Below are 21,025 nucleotides of genomic sequence, written 5' to 3'. Positions count from 1 at the left end.
TCTTATCCTTTGCTTGCTAGCTAGCCAACTATGGCTAACTTAATCACATCAAAAAGTGCAGTCAGAATAACAGCAAAGTAGCTGCGTTTTCATTTTTTTGAACTGTTTTCTAGTGACATTTATTTGGATACATCCATAACAATGAGCTAATAAGGTGCGATTTCGCCTGGCATAGATAATGTGCTTACACGTCAGGACACTGTTTAGAGGAGCTAGCCAACAACACTGCTAACACAATCACTTCAAACTGAAGCTGTAAAAACGGCAAACTAGCTGCCCTTCATTTCTTTTTACCTTTCTTCAATTGACATTTCTTTGTATATATCCATAAAAATGATGGCAGCTGATTCATGATTTCGACTGAGAAACGCTGCCTGCCTGTCGGTCTCATCCGGACTCCCATCACGTTCATTACTATGGGACAGCTGGAGATCGAATTTGAATATTGAAACAATGTTGAAAATGTCAGGGAGACACACAGCAAGGTTTATAGAAATCTCTGCTGTTGAAAACTAAATGTCAGTCTAAAATAAATAATGTCTAGATGCTTTTTATAGTGGAGATCTGGCTGGGCTGATGAGAGTGGATTGCGCAGTCAGATGGAACAGAGTAAATAGACATTTTAACTAATAGATTTAGCTGGTGGTAACTTGTGGAATAGACACTGACTGGGATGCTGTTTTAACCAATCAGCATTCAGGATTAGACCCACCCATTGTTTAACAGATAACATTAGCTAGCTTGATAAGGTTAGCAAGATAGCTAACACTGACAGCTGTCAGTTCCTTATTTGATTTTTCTCCACTCAACTTGGAAATCACCATTTTCTTTCCCACCCCCCAATTCATGAATATGTATAAGTAGCATTCAGGATTAGACCCACCCATTGTATAACAGATAACTGCTAGCAAGATATTCTTCAGAGGGTGGAACCTAAACAAGCATTTCCACTCTAGGGCAGGAATTACGTCAAAATGGGGGTGGCATTTGCTTCTGGTGGGCAACTTTAAATTTCCATCACGCATCACTGATAGATTGAATATTTTTGTCTTTAAGATCCCCATTACTCTTCCTTGGGTCCAAACAGGGTTAAAACAGTTAAATCACATCATCAAAAAACAATAGAACATACAAGACATCACTATATTACAAATGTACAGTATAAAATCCACAATATTACAATGTGTGTAGGGTGAGTGTGCGTATGTGTTTGTGTCTCCAACAGTCCACGTTGTGCCATGGTGTTTTATCAGTTTTTTAAAATCTGATTTTACTGCCCACTTGAGTTACTTGTTGTGAAAGACAGAGCCATGACTACATGGAACTATGTAGTAAGTGCTGTTTCCCAGAATCTGGGGAGACCTCTGGTGGCATGTCTAACATATACATTTCTTTATTTTCATGATGTTTGACTGTTTCCTTCAGCAAAATAAAATATTCCCAACCATAGTTTTGGCAAGATAACATTTACACATCTGATTGGTCTGTGTTAGGTCAAGAACCAACAACTGCCATGACCCAAAACACAGCATAATGTAACAGTAAATATAGATACTAGGTTCAGTATCAATAATAAAGCATGGCCAAACACAGGATGCCGGTTCATGTTAAAATGATTGCTGTTTAATTGATTAACTTAATGTACAAACAAGTGCTAAAAATGTTTCATAACTGGCTAACCAAAACATACCAGTTTAGTGGTCCCACACTGAATTTAACAGGTTACAGACACAGACACCAAAGACAAGTACAGCGTATAGGAAAGCGTGATTCAAATAAAATATATTGTTCCAGCTTTAGCAGACTGCATTCACAGTAAACGCTGCATGTCAACCAATCAGAAAGTACCTTTACATTTACATTGCGCAAGCTGTAATGCTTCAGCAATACAGATTGAATAGAGCCATCTACAGTATACTTCAAAACACATGAATGCATTTTGTTCAATGTGCTACTCTGTTGGAAATAGTGGTTTTAAAGATCAAATGAAGGCGATATTCTGGAGATTCGATATTGTTCAATATTTTTTGGATCAAAGTGTTTCGGCAACGTTTGATTCCCTGGATGACCAACATCCAGGCTTGGTTGGCTAGGTTACACCACTTCCTCTTCCAATACTCAGATGGGTCACTTTTTATTTTACCAGGTTTGTCTGAAATCTCTTATTTTTTATTTTTTCATTCCATTTTGAAAACATGGCAAGTGGGGTTGTCTTGTTTGGATATGTTGAACACCGCTCTGCTTAGTAGGGTACATTGGTCAGAATAAAGCAAATTCACTGTAGGCTATAGAATAGACATCAAACTCCAAAATTATTCTTCATTACACTTCTATTTGCAACATTCTAAACTGTGTAGCCTAATAGATAAGTACCTGGTTTCATATACAGCTAGTTTTAGCCACATAAGTGCTATTAGATCACATTAAATCTGTTATTTTCATTAACAAAGAAAAACAAGAGCCTGTAAAAGAGTCAACCAAGCAATGTAATAAAAAGGACAGTGGAAAATGTCTGTCAAGATAATGCAAAATAAATAAAAGGGTACAACTGCAGAATATTTGGTATTTTCCCTTGATAAGGCATAGTGGAGAATCCACAGCACTTTGAACATTCAAAATGCACTAAGCTGAACCTGATATTACAGAGAGCTGCTGGTTTCCTGCCTATAGAACACCATGACCCAGATAGTCTTGCACTGTGGTTAACGTCACTTTGTACATTTACTAAAGGCAGTGATTTAACTGTTGGGTAATGGTGGATGTTATATTACAAGTGGTTGAATAGCAGATCTCCAATACATTTGCTCAATCTGCTTAAATCAGTTTCCATAGTTATTCTTACACATGCAATGTGAGCCAATTACACACAAACCCAGAACAGTTTAGAGGGAAAATGTGTCACAGAAACATGACTCATCTCTGAAAATAGACATCGTAACATTGCAAGCATGTATTTTCCCCATTTAACTTCATTAAAACAAGATGCATTTACATTTAAAAAAAATAAATAAATCTTTCATTGGCTTATCTACAATATAACTCCAAGACAATACAAATAGACTACAAGTGCAAATAAAGATTCCAAAGCTGGATCATGAGTCCTTGATCCCTCAAAGAACTAGCACACTTTACAAAATAAGTATACTGCATCAATTCCATGGTCTCCTTATAAACCAACCTTTTTAAATTAACCTGACATTTACACAATTAAAGACCAAGGCCAATGATTAGAGCTAAACTTAGTGAGTACCCATGGATTCTCTTTGAACCCAATTTTGTTCATGAACTCCAGGTTACATTCAACACATCTGCAACCTAGTCTATGAAACCAGTGTTGACCTTTGGTGGTATGATTTTATCAAGACATTGGTGTCAAACTGCATGATATATTGTGATATTGTGATATATATATATATATATATATATATATAAAATGGCAAAGGATATGATTTCCTTAAATATTTTTATTTCAGAGGGGGTAAACTGGCTTTGTGATGCATGGTCACCCTAAAGAGCAGCTTCCATAGATATGTGGGACTTTTAACATCAGAATGTAGGCAATGAGATGAAGCAGGCTTAGATTAAGAACAAGTGATATGTGAAGTACACTGGAAACATTAATAGTTATTAACTAATCAAGTTAGGCCACTCCTTATGCACAAGCTTCCAAATGGGAGTGAACCAATACATTCTTCAGGAGGTTCCTAATCATCACGTAATAGAGATTCCTTTGAAATGATATGAACCATTCCCGGTAATTGGGAGGGGCTTCTGCGTTCATAAGCGGGAGGGTAGTAGATGATTCGTCACAGCAGCCAGTTCTGTGACTCCTTTCTCAATGAAGCCGGAGACGACTAAGGCAAATTAGACTACTTGGCACTAAAAAAACAAAAAAACATCAAAATAAAATTGTTAGACATCTCCCGAAAAAACATTTATATACTGATAATAACTATCTGCCCAGCTAAACAAAAACCAACATGGACCTGTGAAACACAAACTGGATAAATCTGTTGGACTTTGACACATATCATCACTGAACAGCTGCCACAACATGTCAGCTTGAAGCCAAGTTGGAGATCATTATGTTTCAGGTCAAGGTTCATGCTCACCCTTCAAAAAAATGAAACATTTTGCATTTCACTGCCAATTCATTCTCAAATCATATACCACCCACCTTTTCTTATTAAATAAAAAGTGCGTGCTCAGAAGCCTTCTTACCATGGCAGAGGATGCTACAACTCATTGTCTTCAGAGTTTTTAGTGGCCACATTTGATGAGTAGCCACTTCGAGAACTGTAACCCAGAAGTCAAGCACTGGTCATCATCATCCGCTATTTCTCACCCTTAGAAAACCGCCACCATTGCCCACCACCTAAGTGACTACCCCTCTAGACCTCTTCAATGACACACACCAACCAGCTCAACGCTAAAAGAGCAATTAACTTCTGACATGGCCATTGCCTTCACTTTGCTCCACTACTGTGGCTAGTGTATTGATATCAAAACACCAAAAAGCTTAACAAACGCAAATTATGCAGCATTGGCAGAAACCGGCATCGGTGGCAACGATGCAAGAACACATGAAACTGAGCTCCAAACATTTTAGTGAGTTATGAAGAAAAGAGGGAGGAGCATGACAAAGCAAGCATTGGTTGGATGTTAAATGAAATGAGAACTTCTTACCTTCGTTTAACTTTGTAGACTGCAACTACTGCAAGACAAATAATGGCTAGAAAGAAAAAGAAATATGAATCCATAAGGTATTATTCTGTTTAACATCTGAGGTAGTTAATTTTTACTTGGCATACATTTTAAAACTAAAACAATTCCTGCTCCTTTTCCCTTATTGTGAATATAATGAAAAAAATAATATTGGTATGCCAGTAACAATAGCAAATTATTATTAAATAACTGTCAGTTCTGCACAAGAAACATAAAGTCTATACATTGAGTATGTGTTAGAAAATTAATTAATAGTACAGCAACAAGTACACAATTGTTGAATGATAACTTGATTTGAAAAGAAAGTTGCCAATCCAATGAAACTCTTCTTCAGAAGAATAGTTCTGTGAATTTGACCAAAACTTACTGGCATGACGCTAATGTTAGACTGCAATAGACTATAGTATCTTCCTTGATTGATATTGTTGTTATCCACAAAGCTCGTCATTCAAAAATAGCATCTGCTGCAACTTACCAAGTACACCTACAACAGAACCTGCTATTATCCCAGTGTTGTCTGTAAATAAATAAGCATACACAGAAGGAAGGTGACATGAATTTGCAGTGAAGATGACTCATCAATAGTCTAAATACGGCTTGAACAATCAAAAGATTCCATCCCGTTGTGCAACAATCGATAGATAACCACTGGGTGATGGTTAACTGTTGTAACAACATCAGGGATGTGCACGGTCATTCAAATATGAATGGAGTTGTAGACATTGGACAGGGAGCGCTGAAAAATAGCCTCAATTAGCCAAGCTACTTTAGCTAGCTTAACCACAATTTGATGCAGTCAAGGCACTATCAGATGGTATGATAGATAACTTAAGGCAGCAACAAGTTTGTCAAACTAGCGCGAGTCGGTTTGGCTACTTTCTCGGTCTTGCTCTCCCCTCTGTGCCACACAGACGGTCAGATCGCAGCACACCGGCTCTCTCTCGTCATGCGAGCAAGTCTCCATTGAAGTAAACAGAAATAACACCAACATTTTCTTTAAAACATCTATTTAGACTCTCCGGATATCTGAAAATATGATATTATTTGAATACGGAAATAATTTCAAATGCCCATCCTTACATCACCAACCGACTGCATTGTCGGTTAGGGGCTCGTAAGTAAGCATTTCACTGTTGTATTTGGCACATGACTAATAAAATGTTATTTCATTTAGATTGATGGCAACTGGGGCATAGCTTACCGTTGGCCTTTGGGGTTTGATCAGTGGGACGAGTTACACGATCTGTATCATAAAGAAGTGACATTGGGGTTAACACACACTAATACAACATTCTGATGTTAGATAAAACAAATCAAAATAATGGAGGTGGCGCTAATGTTAGAGCTCGGCGATATGGGGAAAAAAAATCCGTATTGCGATACATTTCCTGAATTGATGCGATAACAATAAGTTCATAATATGTAAGTCTTTTTATTTATTATCATCATCCTTTAAACTAAACTACTAATTTGATGGCTCTTGTTAGTGGCATGGCATGCTAGTCAACAAACTAGTGTCACATTTCAACACATCCAACACTTTATTTCCGTGTTAGAGGCCATGAGCTCACATAGTTCAAGATAGGAGTCAGCCATTTGTGAGGATTACTTCATGCATTTGATATGGGTTATGTTTTTCTCCATGACCACTTGACAGGTACATTGTTACATATATTCAGATCACAATCAATCCTTTGTTTCAGGCGAAGGAGAGTCTGATGGAGAAAAGCCACCATAAACTACCACTAGATGCCGTCCAGATTCCATTTGAATGTATAATTCAAGTGTCAATGGAAGTTTAGACAAATAACTAGGGGAATTTAGTGAGCATACTAGGCTGAATATACCTCACAGAACCAATGATGATACTTCACCTCAGCCAGAGACTATGACATTAACTTGGTGTTAAGGTCATTCAAAAGCCTCAGACATTAGCCTCACACTATTACCACAAAGGATCAAAGGTTAGGCTAATACAATGAGTTAAGGTGTTAGGTGACAAAGTGTTGGCATAATATCTCATTCAAACACTAAAACAAATATGTGAAGGTCATTCAGCTGTACAACAGGCACTCTGATTTCCTGTAGGCTAGGTAATGATAGGGGTCAGAAGCAAAGCCAGCACACACACACACACACACACACACACACACACACACACGCGGACACCCCTTCAAATGAATGGATGTGGCTATTTCAGCCAAACCTGATGCCAACAGGTGCAATCTCCATAGACAAACAATGGCAGTAAAATGGGCTTACTGTATCAAAGGGCCATGATTGGGAGTCCCAGGGGGCCAGCATTGTCCGGGTTAAGCCGGTGCAGGCCGTCATTGTAAATAATTTGTTCTTAACCAACTTGCCTAGTTAAATAAAGGTTAAAATACATTTTTAAAAAACACTGAAGGAGCTCAGTAACTTTCAGTGTGGCACCATCATAGGCTGTTACTGTGAAGTGGAAACATCTAGGAGCAACAGCTCAGCAGTTCACACAAGCTCACAGAACAGGACCGCCGAGTGCTGAAGTGTGTAAAACTCATCTGCCCTTGGTTGCAACACTCACTATCAAGTTCCAAAATGCCTCTGGAAGCCACGTCAGCTTCATGAAATGGGTTTCCATGGCCAAGCTGCCGCACACAAGCCTAAGATCACCATGCTCAATGCCAAGCGTTGGCTGGAGTGATGTAAAGCTTGCCGCCATTGGACTCGACTCTGGTTCAGTGGCAACACGTAATCTAGAGTGATGAAACATGCTTCACCATCTGGCAGTCTGACGGATGAATCTGGGTTTGGCTGATGCCTGGAAAACACTACCTGCCCGAATGAATAGGGCCAACTGTAACGTTTGGTGGAGGAATAATGGTCTGGGGCTGTTTTTCATGGTTCGGGCTAGGCCCCTTAGTTCCAGTGAAGGGAAATCTTAACGCCACAACATAAAATTACATTCTAGACGATTCTGTGCTTCCAACTTTTGTGGCAACTGTTTGGGCATGGCCCTTTCTTGTTTCAGCATGACAATGCCCCCGTGCACAAAGTGAGGTCCATAAAGAAATGTTTTGTTGAGATTGGTGTGGAAGAAGTTGACTGGCCTGCACAGAGCCCTGACCTCAACCCCATCGAACACCTTTCGGATGAATTGGAACGCCGACTGCGAGCCAGGCCTAATCGCCCAACATCAGTGCGATTTTAATCTGGTTACTACTCCTGCCCAGTAACTAGAATATGCATATAATTGTTTGATTTGGATAGAAAACAACCTAAAGTTTCTAAAACTGTTTGAATGGTGTCTGAGTAAAACAGAACTCATATGGCAGGCCAAAACCTGAGAAGATTCCAAACAGGAAGTGCCCTCTCTGACCATTTCTTGGCCTTCTTTGTCATCTCTTTCCAAAACAGAGGATCTCTGCTGTAACGTGACACTTTCTAAGGCTCCCATAGGCTCTCAGAAGGCGCCAGAACGTTGAATGATGACTCTGCAGTTACTGGCTGAAAAACAGTAGCGCATTTGGTAAGTGGTCAATCTGAGAACAATGAGACGGGTGCGCATGTGCACGTGAAGGGTCCATTTTACTTTTTCAGTCTTTGAACGAAAACAACGACTCCCGGTCGGAATATTATCGCTATTTTACGAGAAACCGCATAAAAATTGATTTTAAACAGCGTTTGACATGCTTCGAAGTACGGTAATGGAATATTTTGAATTTTTTTGTCACGATATGCGCCGGGGCGTCACCCTTCGGATAGTGTCTTGAACGCACGAACAAAACGCTGCTATTTGGATATAACTATAGATTATTTGGAACCAAACCAACATTTGTTGTTGAAGTAGAAGACCTGGGAGTGCATTCTGACGAAGAACAGCAAAGGTAATCCAATTTTTCTTATAGTAAATCTGAGTTTGGTGAGTGCCAAACTTGGTGGGTGTCAAAATAGCTAGCCTGTGATGGCCGGGCTATCTACTCAGAATATTGCAAAATGTGCTTTCACCGAAAAGCTATTTTAAAATGGGCACCGCGATTGCATAAAGGAGTTCTGTATCTATAATTATTAAAATAATTGTTTTTTGTGAACGTTTATCGTGAGTAATTTAGTAAATTCACCGGAAGTGTTCGGTGGGAATGCTAGTCACATGCTAATGTAAAAAGCTGGTTTTTGATATAAATATGAACTTGATTGAACAATACATGCATGTTTTGTTCAAACATAATGTCCTAGGAGTGTCATCTGATGAAGATCAAAGGTTAGTGCTGCATTTAGCTGTGGTTTTTGTGACATTATATGCTAGCTTGAAAAATGGGTGTCTGATTATTTCTGGCTGGGTACTCTGACATAATCTAATGTTTTGCTTTCGTTGTAAAGCCTTTTTGAAATCGGATAGTGTGGTTAGATTAACGAGAGTCTTGTCTTTAAAATGCTGTAAAATAGTCATATGTTTGAGAAATTGAAGTAATAGCATTTCTAAGGTATTTGAATATCGCGCCACGGGATTCCACTGGCTGTTGACTAGCCCAGAAAGGTTAAGTTTCCCTGCATTAAAGTCCCTGGCTACTAGGAGCGCCGCCTCCAGGTGAGCGTTTTCTTGTTTGCTTATGCCGAATACAGCTCATTCAATGCTATCTTAGCGCCAGCCTGACAGTGGTGGTATGTAAACAGCTACAAATAACATCGATGAGAACTCTCTCGGTAGGTAGTGTGGTCTGCAGCTTACCATGAGAAACTCTACCTCAGGCGAGCAATTTCGAGGCTTCTTTAGATATCGTGCACCAGCTGTTTACAAAAATACATAGAACGCCGCCCCTTGTCTTACCAGACGCTGCTGTTCTATCCTGCCGGTACATAGTATAGCCAGCCAGCTGTATGTTGATATTGTCGTCGTTCAGCCATGACTCCGTGAAGCATAAGATGTTACAGCTTTTAATGTCCCATTGGTAGTTTAATCTTCCCAGTAAATTGTCCATTTTATTGTCCAAAGATTGCATGTTTGCAAGCAGAATTGAGGGGGTTTATTCAATCGCCTCCGACTTCTCAGAAGGCAGCCCGCTCTCCGGCCTCTTTCTCCGCCTCCTCTTCACGCAGAACACTGGGATCGGGGCCTGTTCCCGAGGGAGCCATATCCTTCGCCTCGGGCTTGTCAGAGTCATGAAAGAAAAATAATTCTGCTAGTCTGTGGTGAGTAATTGCAGTCCTGATGTCTAGAAGTTATTTTCGGTCATAAGAGACGGTAGCGGCAACGTTATGTACAAAAATAGTTAAAAAAATTAAATGCAGATAAACGATCAAAAACTATCGGTTGGGGGCACATAAAACGTCTGCCTTCTGCTCCGGTGCCATCTTACAATCTTGTTAGTTTGACCACCTGAGGGCATCTTCAAGAAGCATTTGATAGCCTTCAACAGTAGTTATACTAGAGAATTTAAAACCTTATTTTTTAAGAACATAGTATATGGGATTGATTAATAAATGTTGCTTAATTAATATGATTAATATTATGGTGTTTCTATACCAAGAAAAACCCTTTGAGTTTCCGTTAGGATGGAACGGAAAATATTGAAAATATGGATCCAAATAATTTGATAACATTTTTGACATGCGTTTTCTGGATTTTTTTGTTGTTATTCTGTCTCTCACTGTTCAAATAAACCTACCATTAAAATTATAGACTGATCATTTCTTTGTCAGTGGGCAAACGTACAAAATCAGCAGGGGATTAAATACTTTTTTCCCCCCCCTCACTGTACTAACACGATATATTGCATTATACATTTTTTATAACTGCAGATATGCAGGTCATATCCAAGGGACTTAAGTAAAATGACTGCCATAAAGACAAAAAGTTCTCAGTAAATGATTTCTATAAAATCTCTGCAGCCTCTCTTTCGGCCATGTTGATGCCTGCCTTTCAAGGCTGCAGAAATTATAGTATTGTAACCATAGTATGTCCAACGTAAATAAATCGAAACCCTAGCCCTAGATTACTCTATATTTTCAACACTAGGCGGTGTGTACACGCATTCATCACCCAAATAGTTGAATTAGCTGGCCAGTGTTATAGCACCACTAAATGTGAAGGATATGTCATACATTGTAAGTGATTATAATCCATCCTCTGTCTCATGTTGCACAGATGAGCATTAAGGAGACATCAGTATTCCTGAGGCCTCTAACAGTTTCCCTAGGAGATGCATGCAAAAGGTAGCGGGGAGGTGTAGGATATGGGATAAGACTAACAGTATTGCTTCCATCCCTCTCCTTACCCCAACCTGGGCTTGAACCAGGACCCTCTGCACACAACAACAGTCACCCTCGAAGCATCGTTACCCATCACTCCACAAAAGCCACAGCACTTGCAGAGCAAGGGAAACAACTACTTCAAGGTCTGAGCGAGTGACGTCACCGATCGAAACACTATTAGCACACACCGCTAACTAAACTCCCCTCCCCGAAACGCCCCTTTTTCAGGACCGCCTTTAAAAGATATTTGGATTTTTACAAATTAACTTCACAGATCTTCATTGTAAAGGGTTTAAACACTGTTTCCCATGCTTCTTCAATGAACCATAAACAATTAATGAACATGCACCTGTGGAACGGTCATTAAGACACTAACAGCTTACAGACAGTAGGCAATTAAGGTCACAGTTATGAAAACTTAAGACACTAAAGTGGCCTTTCTACAGACTCTGAAAAACACCAAAAGAAAGATGCCCAGGGTCCCTGCTCATCTGCGTGAACGTGCCTTAGGCATGCTGCAAGGAGGCATGAGGACTGCAGATGTGGCCAGGGCAATAAATTGCAATGCCCGTACTGTGAGACGCCTAAGACAGCGCTACAGAGAGACAGGACGGACAGCTGAACGTCGTTGCAGTGGCAGAGCATGTGTAACACCTGCACAGGATTGGTACATCCGAACATCACACCTGCGGGACAGGTACAGGATAGCAAAAACAACTGCCCGAGTTACACCAGGAACGCACAATCACTCCGCAATAGGCTGAGAGGCGCTGGACTGAGGGCTTGTAGGCCTGCTGTAAGGCTGGTCCTCACCAGACATCACCGGCATCAACGTCACCTATGGGCACAAACCCACTGTCGCTGGACCAGACAGGACTGGCAAAAAGTGCTCTTCACTGACGAGTCGCGGTTTTGTCTCACCAGGGGTGATGGTCGGATTCGCATTTATCGTTGAAGGAATGAGCGTTACACCGAGGCCTGTACTCTGGAGCAGGATCGATTTGGAGGTGGAGGGTCCGTCATGGTCTGGGGCGGTGTGTCACAGCATCATCGGACTGAGCTTGTCGTCATTGCAGGCAATCAATGTTCATACAAATATTTACACATGTTAAGTTTGTTGAAAATAAAACGCAGTTGACAGTGAGGATGTTTTTTTTTGTTGCTGAGTTTAGCTAGCCATTTCACACCGGTTACACTCACCCCCTTTGACCTCCTTTTCCGCAGCAACCAGTGAGCCGGGTCAACAGCATCAATGGGATCAACTTTTTTCTACGACTACAAATATTTTTCTTGTCGTCAAATCCCTGCCAAAAGTCAGGTGACCTAAGCGCTTCCAAATATGGAGTTGCAGGTTTGCCATATTTGTGCATCTCTTTATGGCAGTCATTTTACTTAAGGCCCTTGGAAATAACCTGCATATGTGCAGTTACAAAACATTTTTTTTTGTAATGTATCGATTTACAAATACAAAAAAACGTGTTTGTGGATAGAAAACGGCCTTTGTTAGTGATTTACATTTGTGAATTGGTTCTTATTTTGTACTGATCATGATACACAAATACAAAATGCATGCTGTGAGTTGATATCATGATATTGATGCCATACGCTCCTGTCATTCTTGAGTAACGACACACCTGATCATGCATAAAACTAGGCCTAGGCTACCTGGCCTGCGCATAATGCAGGCTTATAAAAATGTGCCCATTTGGAGATCTGAAACTATATCTGATTGTCTTAAGACAATCACCGTGGAGCTTCTCAAAGTAATTTTTCTTTGCCTCAAAAAGCAAATTAACAAAGTCCGTTTTTACATTCATTGAGAATGAAAATAGCTCAACGTAGCATATTTGAAAAATCTTTCCAGCTCTTTCCCTTTTGATAACTACTAAGCAAGAAAGGGGCGAGAAAAAGTGTCACTGATCTGGTGGAAATTTAATACAAAAGACCTCACTGATTACTTATCCTCACTGAGGGCGCAGAATATTTCATACAATGATGCAAGTTCGCTAGTGCAAGCTTCAGGCAGGACCCAAGTTAAATATTTGATACAATGTTTCCTTGCAAACAGGCCATGCATAGCTAATGTGATTTATAGGATATTTATTTTGAGCAGGATATTTTCTACCTGCGGCACTGCAAAGTTTTTATTTGTTGGCCATCTTTACATATTGGCAATGGCAATAGAAGTTCATTTAGACAGAATTTTGATTAACCACATGACATTGATTTTCAGATATGAAGACTTTATTTTAAATGAAATGAAACTGTTCCACGAAAATCTGCATATGAAAACCATAACTGGCACGCAGATCAGGAACAGTTTTTTATTCTTCTGGTTAGGCTATATTGATTTCTGGATCCTTCTTCAGTAATGTGTGCATCTTAGTTTTTAATTGCAGTGCTTAAAGCATCAGGCAAAGTAGTCTACACATAGTTGATTTTATTCAAACATAGGCTATGTCTATATAGGGGAAAATGCATGTTTTAAAATTTCGACCAATCGAAAGAACAGACTACTCTCGGTCTACCAATAACTTATTTTGGGGTCGGGGACAGCCCTAAAACACACACACACACACACACACACACGATTAAAATGGACTGTACCTTGGATTGTGGTTCTCTTTGTAGTAGTGGGCTTTGTGGTAGTCAGAAGGGCTATAAAGACATGATATACAATTAGGCCAGTAGCCTAACTATTGATGTCCAGTCTGTCACAACACTTTACTGTTGTGATCCCTCAAATGCTTTAGTCAGCCAGTATGGTCTGAGGAGTAGAATGGTCTTGGACAAGATGGTTAGTCAACCTCTCAAAGTGTGAAGGTAGCAGAGGTCAATGGAAGGTAAGTAGCTCACTAGACCATAGGGTTATTTTAATGGATCAAATGTTGAACTTGAACAACAGTTTGTCTTCAATCGTAACCAGTTTTGCTACTAAAAATGCAGAGGCCGGTATCAAGGAATGGATCAAAAACAGGACAGAAATAATAGATGGAAACTACAATGACCAAATCCAAACTTATAATGCATACAGAGAAAATAAAAACTTGAGATTGCTATGCACAGGCACACATATGGAGAAAAATAACAATTAGCATGAACATTAATTCAAATACAATCTTGTCTCATGAAAAGTAATTGAGTTTATGACTAGAGGTCGGTTCCATTAAAAAAGCCAGTTTGCCGACATATTGGTCTTCCTGTCATAAACACCAAATGATGCAAAATATCTGAGCTAAAATATTAGGCTAAAGTGTGTTAAATAACAAACACTGAAATTAGTCTTACCTTTGCATGTTGGGTAAGGAGCTGACCAGCCTTCTATTTCACAGGTCAGACTGGTTTGTCCCTCCATCTCATATCCAGCATTACATCTATACGTCACAAAAGACTTGTATGTGTAGGGGGGACGGCCATCAATCCGAACGCCATTCTCAACAACAGGAGCAGGACATGAGACCACTGCAGACGTAAACAAAGAGATGTCATTAGCTACAGGTTTTAGGCTACTTGAAGTAATATATTTTTTGTTATAACCACCTATTTATGAATCCTGCAACTAATCATTATCTATTCAATAAATAGGGAAGATTCTATTGTAACAGAGGGTTGGAACCGGCTCAGGGAACAGAACCAAAAACCGGAAAATAAAATAATTTTTTGGAGGAACAGAATGAAACTGTTCCGGAACAGAACAGTTATTTTAAAAGCATGGAAACCGGTTAATAATGTTATTTTACATTCCAGGCATATTTTTCAGTCCCACAAAAAAACGCAACAGAGCCTATGAGGGCCTCCCGAGTGCTGCAGCAGTCTAAGGCACTGCATTGCAGTGTTGCAGAGTCACAACCGGCCGTGACCGGGAGTCCCATAAGGCAGCGCACAATTGGCCCAGCGTTGTCTGGGCCAGGGGGGGCTTTACTTTGCTCATCGCACTCTAGCAACTCCTTGTGGCAGGACGGGCACCTGCAGGCTAACAATGGTCGTCAGTTGAATGGTGTTTCCACCGACACATTGGTGAGGCTCGCTTCCGGGTTAAGCGTGCGAAGTGAGGCTTGGCAGGTCATGTTGTTTCGGAGGATACATGGCTTGACCTTCACCTCTCCCGAGCCTGTTGAGGAGTTGCAGCGACGAGACAAATCGTCATTTGATCGCAATGGGATATCACAAAATTGGTGATAAAAGGGTAAAATTACAACAGAAGTTTTAATTTAACAAAAGAGCCTTTGCAAAGACCTCACTTTGTCTACCTGCCCCTGCGAAACAGGCTACTACTGACATTACAAGTGTGATTCAGAAATTAGGGAGAGACTTTTAAGTTACAGAAGAATGGATTAACACTTTCAATGCTAGTTAAGGATATCAGTTTTACATTTCACATTGGATTTACTAAGACGTGATTTTAATTCCGGTGTTGCTCTGTGCACACAGCTTTTAGCTAGCTAGCTCTGGTCCAACTTTAAGCTAACTCTCAGAAGTTCAAAGTTCCTCCATAGCTATAATTCTGTGGGCCTAATTCAGATAATGCATTTCTGCATTTATTTTGCAGGTCGGAACAGTGGAACAAAACAAACGCTTATGGTTATGTTCAGAACTAAACGACCCACTTCCTCTGAGCTCAATGTAGCATCATGGTTTTTAGAATAGGCCCAACACATTATCCATGTTTTAGACTGTTTGCTTAGCCTGTCTCATGCACATCTGTGCTTATGTTTAATTTAATTAGGCTCGATACTGTGATATTTCTACATTTATTTGTCAGAGGTCATCTGGACCCTAGTCTTAAGGGAGTTGCCAACAACCAGATGTATCTGGTTTTCAAGGACGCAGCTAATTCAACCTTCCTTTCCGCTGAAAGCCGGATGAGGGAACTCCTCTCAGGCGGGTTTTTCCCACCTGCTACATTAGGTTGTCTGGACCCTGACCATGCTCCCGATTGTGTGGTAGAGGAAGGAAGTGGAAGCCCAAATAAATTTGATCCGTGTGAGCAGTTCTATGTTTTGTCAACAACCATACTTACGTCCATAAAAAAAGGAAAGCTTTCAACATACTTTTACACTCAGGTGGAGCTGGCTGGAATTCTCCATTCTCACGGCAGGTTATGGATTTAGTTCCAACCAGAGTGTAATCCTTCTCACAGTCATATTGCACTATACTTCCATAGTCATACGTATCTTCAGGTGGGACAACAGGCCCACCGTTGACAATGTTTGGGGGCTTTCCACACTTCACCACTGCAGATTAGAGCACAACAGCAGTTATGAAGAGTTGAGTCAGGAACAAGCACAGAACTGTTAATGTTATTTTCACTTGACATGCTCCTTCAGATTACCAACCTTCACAAACAGGAACTCTGCCATCCCAGCCTCCATCCATACAGGTCCTTACACTGCTGCCCACAAGCATATAGCTGAAATATAGAAAGATTAGACAATACGAGACAGTTTTTACAACTTTGCTTTCAGGATAGTAAGAGTTACAACAGGACTGTTCACAGCTCTGATCAAGATAAGTAATGACAGATAATACGCCTAAAATTGAAATACTTTTTGTTTAGCTTTTAGGGAGGGGAAGTTTGATTAACCTCTTATGGCTAGGGGGCAGTATTTTCACGGCTGGATAAAAAACGTACCCGATTTAATCTGATTATTAGTCCTGCCCAGAAACTAGAATATGCATATAATTATTAGCTTTGGAGAGAAAACACTCCACAGTTTCTGAAACTGTTTGAATGGTGTCTGTGAGTATAACAGAACTCCTATGGCAGGCAAAAACCTGAGATGCTTCTGTTCAGGAAGTACCCGGTCAGACCTTTTATTTTCTTTCTTTGACATCTCTTCCAAAAACTAAGGATCTCTGCTGTTACGTGACACTTCCCACGTCTCCAATGGAGTCTCAGTGCCCGGGAAAAACAGGAATGACGTAATTCAAAGCCCTGGCTGAAACAAAGGAGAGCAAAAGCTAAGTGGTCACTCAGTGGACTAAGCCTTACGCTCGCGACCCGCCCCGCGCCCGGCTTTCGGTTTTTCCCTCAGTATACAGACAGGCAGATTCCCGGTCGGAATATTATCGCTTTTCTACGAGATAAATTGCATAAAAATTGGTTTTAAACAGCGGTTGACATGCTTCGAAGTACGGTAATGGAATAGTTAGAATTTTTTTGTCAAATTCTGCACCATGCTCGTGGCCGAGATTTAGCGTTGGGATAGTGTCTAGAACGCACGAACAAAACGTCTTGATGGAACATAACGATGGATTATTTGGGACCAAACCTACATTTGTTATTGAAGTAGAAATCCTGGGACTGCATTCTGACGAAGAACAAGCAAGGTAAGAACATTTTTTTTATACGAAATGTGATTTTGGTGAAGGCTAAACTGGTTGGGTGTCTAAATAGCTAGCCCGTGATGGCTGGGCTATGTACTTAGATTATTGCAAAATGTGCTTCATCCGAAAAGCTATTTTAAAATCGGACATATCGAGTGCATAGAGGAGTTCTGTATCTATAATTCTTAAAATAATTGTTATGCTTTTTGTGAACGTTTATCGTGAGTAATTTAGTAAAATCACCGGAAGTGTTCGGTGGGAATGCTAGTTGTGAACGTCACATGCTAATGCAAAAAGCTGGTTTTTGATATAAATATGAACTTGATTGAACAGACATGCATGTATTGTATAACATAATGTCCTAGGTGTGTCATCTGATGAAGATCATAAAAGGTTAGTGCTGCATTTAGCTGTGGTTTGGGTTTATTTGACATGATATGCTAGCTTGAAAAATGGGTGTCTGATTATTTCTGGCTGGGTACTCTGCTGACATAATCTAATGTTTTGCTTTTTTGAAATCGGACAGTGTGGTTAGATAAAGGAGAGTCTTGTCTTTAAATAGCTGTAAAATAGTCATATGTTTGAAAAATGGAAGTTTTAGATTTTAGAGGAGTTTGTATTTCGCGCCCCGCCCATCATTGGAGCAGACGTTCCGCTAGCGGAACGTGTAGATGTAAGATTAAGGCCTATTTGGAAATCATATAATTAGGCCTACAAATGGACAGCTTTGTGAAACACTAAGAAATCACAGCTAAGACTCAAGAAAGCATTCAGTTCAGACAGAGAAGAGGAGAGAGCAAAATAGCCTTGCACTGACCCAGTGTCACAGGTAGCAACTGCCTTGTCTCCAAACAAGACCCCCTCAGAGAGATTAAACCTGCCGTTCATCACTTCTCCTGGGGAGCCACACGACTTCCCTGAAACAACCATAGAGAAAATCAGTCAAACTTTCAAAATGACAGTGAGAATGAGTTGAATGTTAGCACAAAACAGGTCCGAATTTCAATTAGATTTAAGGATGGGCAATGAATATCAAGTTTCAAGTGGGTAAGTAAAAACGGGAAATATTTACAAGAATATGGACCAACTTTTCAGCACAAAAATAAATAGACAATTATATTACTTCCGCATGTCAGTTTCACGTCACTCCACATGCCAGCAGTACAGGTGACTGATGGAGACCCTCCTGTACGGGCATATCCAATTGCACACTGAAAAGTGACTTTTGCACCATCTACAAATGTCTCTTTAGTGATGAAGGCATCTGACAAAACCATGTTTGGCCCTCCTATGGGTTTGGTGCAGTTTTCAGCTGAACGAGGTGGAGACAAAATGGAGTTCAATGTTAATGACCAAGGTGAACAAATACAGGAGACAACACTTTCAATTCAACCCAAAAACAGTAGTAGTTTAAGCGGCAAACTACCATCTGTAGAAAGAGAGAAATGAAAAGAAATAGGATTCTGATTCTATACAGATATGATCCCACCTTGAACAGTGAGAACAATCAAGGCCAGCTGGACCATCCATATCGTCAAGGACCAACAGACAGAGGGCTGCATGGCATTATTTTCCTGTAACAAGCAGCAGCACACAATTTCCTGGATTGGTTGTTTTGCTTGTACTGTAAAAAAAAAAATTCAGATCACCACATACGCAGACGAATTTCTCTTAATATCCACTTGCCGTAATCACGCTGTTGAGAAGGAAAAACACACACTGTCAAACAAAAATCTGAGTTAGGGTAGCCATACAGATTACTAACTTTAGCTAGCCTAACTGGTAACGTTACTAGCGAAGCCTGGGACAAAGCAGACAATCAAATTTGCCCAAAACAATGTAACTGCCATGGAAACGCGTGGGGGAAAGGGCCATGGGGAAATATCCGGATTCTCCTCATTGCCCCAAGCAAAATTAGGCTATTGTTTGTGTGCATTTCAGACTGTGGGAGGGCGGGGGGGAATAACGCTTGTATGGATGTCTACCCCAACACATGTTTATGTCATCGTTGACATGACTACCAATTTCTGTATGCTAGCTATGCTAACCAGTTTATACGAACGGGAGAAGGCATTTAGCAGTCACTTCTAAACCTGAAATGGACAACTTCTATATGTTATACAGCAAAAGACAGCCCAATGCACTATATATAGACAAAAGTATGTGAACAACCATACAAATTAGTGGATTCAGCTATTTCAGCCACATTTGTTGCTGACGGTTTATAAAATAGAGTGTACAGCAATGCAATCTTAACTTGTTATGGATAGGGGGCAGTATTTTCACGGCCGGATAAAAAAAAACGTACCCGATTTAATCTGGTTATTACTCCTGCCCAGAAACTAGAATATGCATATAATTAGTAGCTTTGGATAGAAAACACTCCAACGTTTCTAAAACTGTTTGAATGGTGTCTGTGAGTATAACAGAACTCAAATGGCAGGCCAAAACCTGAGAAGATTCTGTACAGGAAGTACCCTGTCTGACCATTTCTTGGCCTTCTTTGTCATCTCTATCCAAAACAGAGGATCTCTGCTGTCACGTGACACTTTCTAAGGCTCCCATAGGCTCTCAGAAGGCACCAGAACGTTGAATGATGACTCTGCAGTCTCTGGCTGAAAAACAGTAGTGCATTTGGATAGTGGTCGATCTGAGAACAATGAGACGGGTGCGCGCGTGCACGTGAAGAGGCCATTTTACATTTTCAGTCTTTGAACGAAAACGACTCCCGGTCGGAATATTATCGCTATTTTACGAGAAAAATCGCATAAAAATTGATTTTAAACAGCGTTTGACATGCTTCGAAGTACGGTAATGGAATATTTCAAAAAAAATTGTCACAAAACGCGCCGGCGCGTCACCCTTCGGATAGTGTCTTGAACGCACGAACAAAACGCCGCTATTTGTATATAACTATGGATTATTTGGAACCAAACCAACATTTGTTGTTGAAGTAGAAGTCCTGGGAGTGCATTCTGACGAAGAACAGCAAAGGTAATCCAATTTTTCTAATAGTAAATCTGAGTTTGGTGAGTACCAAACTTGGTGGGTGTCAAATTAGCTAGCCTGTGATGGCCGGGCTATCTACTCAGAATATTGCAAAATGTGCTTTCACCGAAAAGCTATTTTAAAATCGGACACCGCGATTGCATAAAGGAGTTCTGTATCTATAATTCTTAAAATAATTGTTATGTTTTTTGTGAACGGAATAATTGTTATGTTTTTTGTGAACGTTTATCGTGAGTAATTTAGTAAATTCACCGGAAGTGTTCGGTGGGAATGCTAGTTCTGAACGTCACATGCTAATGTAAAAAGCTGGCTTTTGATATAAATATGAACTTGATTGAACAAAACATGCATGTATTGTATAACAATGTCCTAGGAGTGTCATCTGATGAAGATCATCAAAGGTTAGTGCTGCATTTAGCTGTGGTTTTGGTGACATTATATGCTAGCTTGAAAAATGGGTGTCTGATTATTTCTGGCTGGGTACTCTGACATAATCTAATGTTTTGCTTTCGTTGTAAAGCCTTTTTGAAATCGGACAGTGTGGTTAGATAAAGGAGAGTCTTGTCTTTTAAAATGGTGTAAAATAGTCATATGTTTGAGAAATTGAAGTAATAGCATTTCTAAGGTATTTGAATGTCGCGCCACGGGATTCCACTGGCTGTTGAGTAGGTGGGACGATTTCGTCCCACATACCCTAAAGAGGTTAATTTAAATTGTTGCCAGCAGTAGTTAC

At 40.1% G+C, this 21,025-nt stretch overlaps 1 protein-coding gene across 3 annotated transcripts in view; it reads right to left on the bottom strand.

The window, feature by feature from the left end:
• Positions 1 to 1,595: 1,595 nt before the first annotated feature.
• LOC115165641 (complement receptor type 1) overlaps positions 1,596 to 21,025 on the bottom strand; it is a 54,563-nt gene continuing 35,133 nt past the window's right edge. Inside the window, exons 13-23 of one of the 3 annotated variants that reach the window (XM_029718895.1) lie at positions 18,407 to 18,595; positions 18,101 to 18,200; positions 16,293 to 16,366; positions 16,008 to 16,190; positions 14,245 to 14,418; positions 13,564 to 13,614; positions 5,927 to 5,968; positions 5,201 to 5,242; positions 4,687 to 4,732; positions 4,222 to 4,296; positions 1,596 to 3,879 (exon numbers count right to left, since the gene is read on the bottom strand). In XM_029718895.1, the coding sequence (XP_029574755.1) occupies positions 4,236 to 4,296; positions 4,687 to 4,732; positions 5,201 to 5,242; positions 5,927 to 5,968; positions 13,564 to 13,614; positions 14,245 to 14,418; positions 16,008 to 16,190; positions 16,293 to 16,366; positions 18,101 to 18,200; positions 18,407 to 18,595 (962 nt within the window). In that variant the 3' untranslated portion in view covers positions 1,596 to 3,879; positions 4,222 to 4,235. The remainder of the gene's footprint in view (positions 3,880 to 4,221; positions 4,297 to 4,686; positions 4,733 to 5,200; positions 5,243 to 5,926; positions 5,969 to 13,563; positions 13,615 to 14,244; positions 14,419 to 16,007; positions 16,191 to 16,292; positions 16,367 to 18,100; positions 18,201 to 18,406; positions 18,596 to 21,025) is intronic. The other 2 variants (XM_029718897.1, XM_029718896.1) reach the window with 2 other exon arrangements.

This window comes from Salmo trutta, chromosome 28, assembly GCF_901001165.1.
Source record: "Salmo trutta chromosome 28, fSalTru1.1, whole genome shotgun sequence".
Lineage (NCBI taxonomy): Eukaryota > Metazoa > Chordata > Actinopteri > Salmoniformes > Salmonidae > Salmo > Salmo trutta.
Note: the sequence above shows the minus strand (reverse complement) of the source record. Positions and strands in the feature narration are given on the sequence as shown.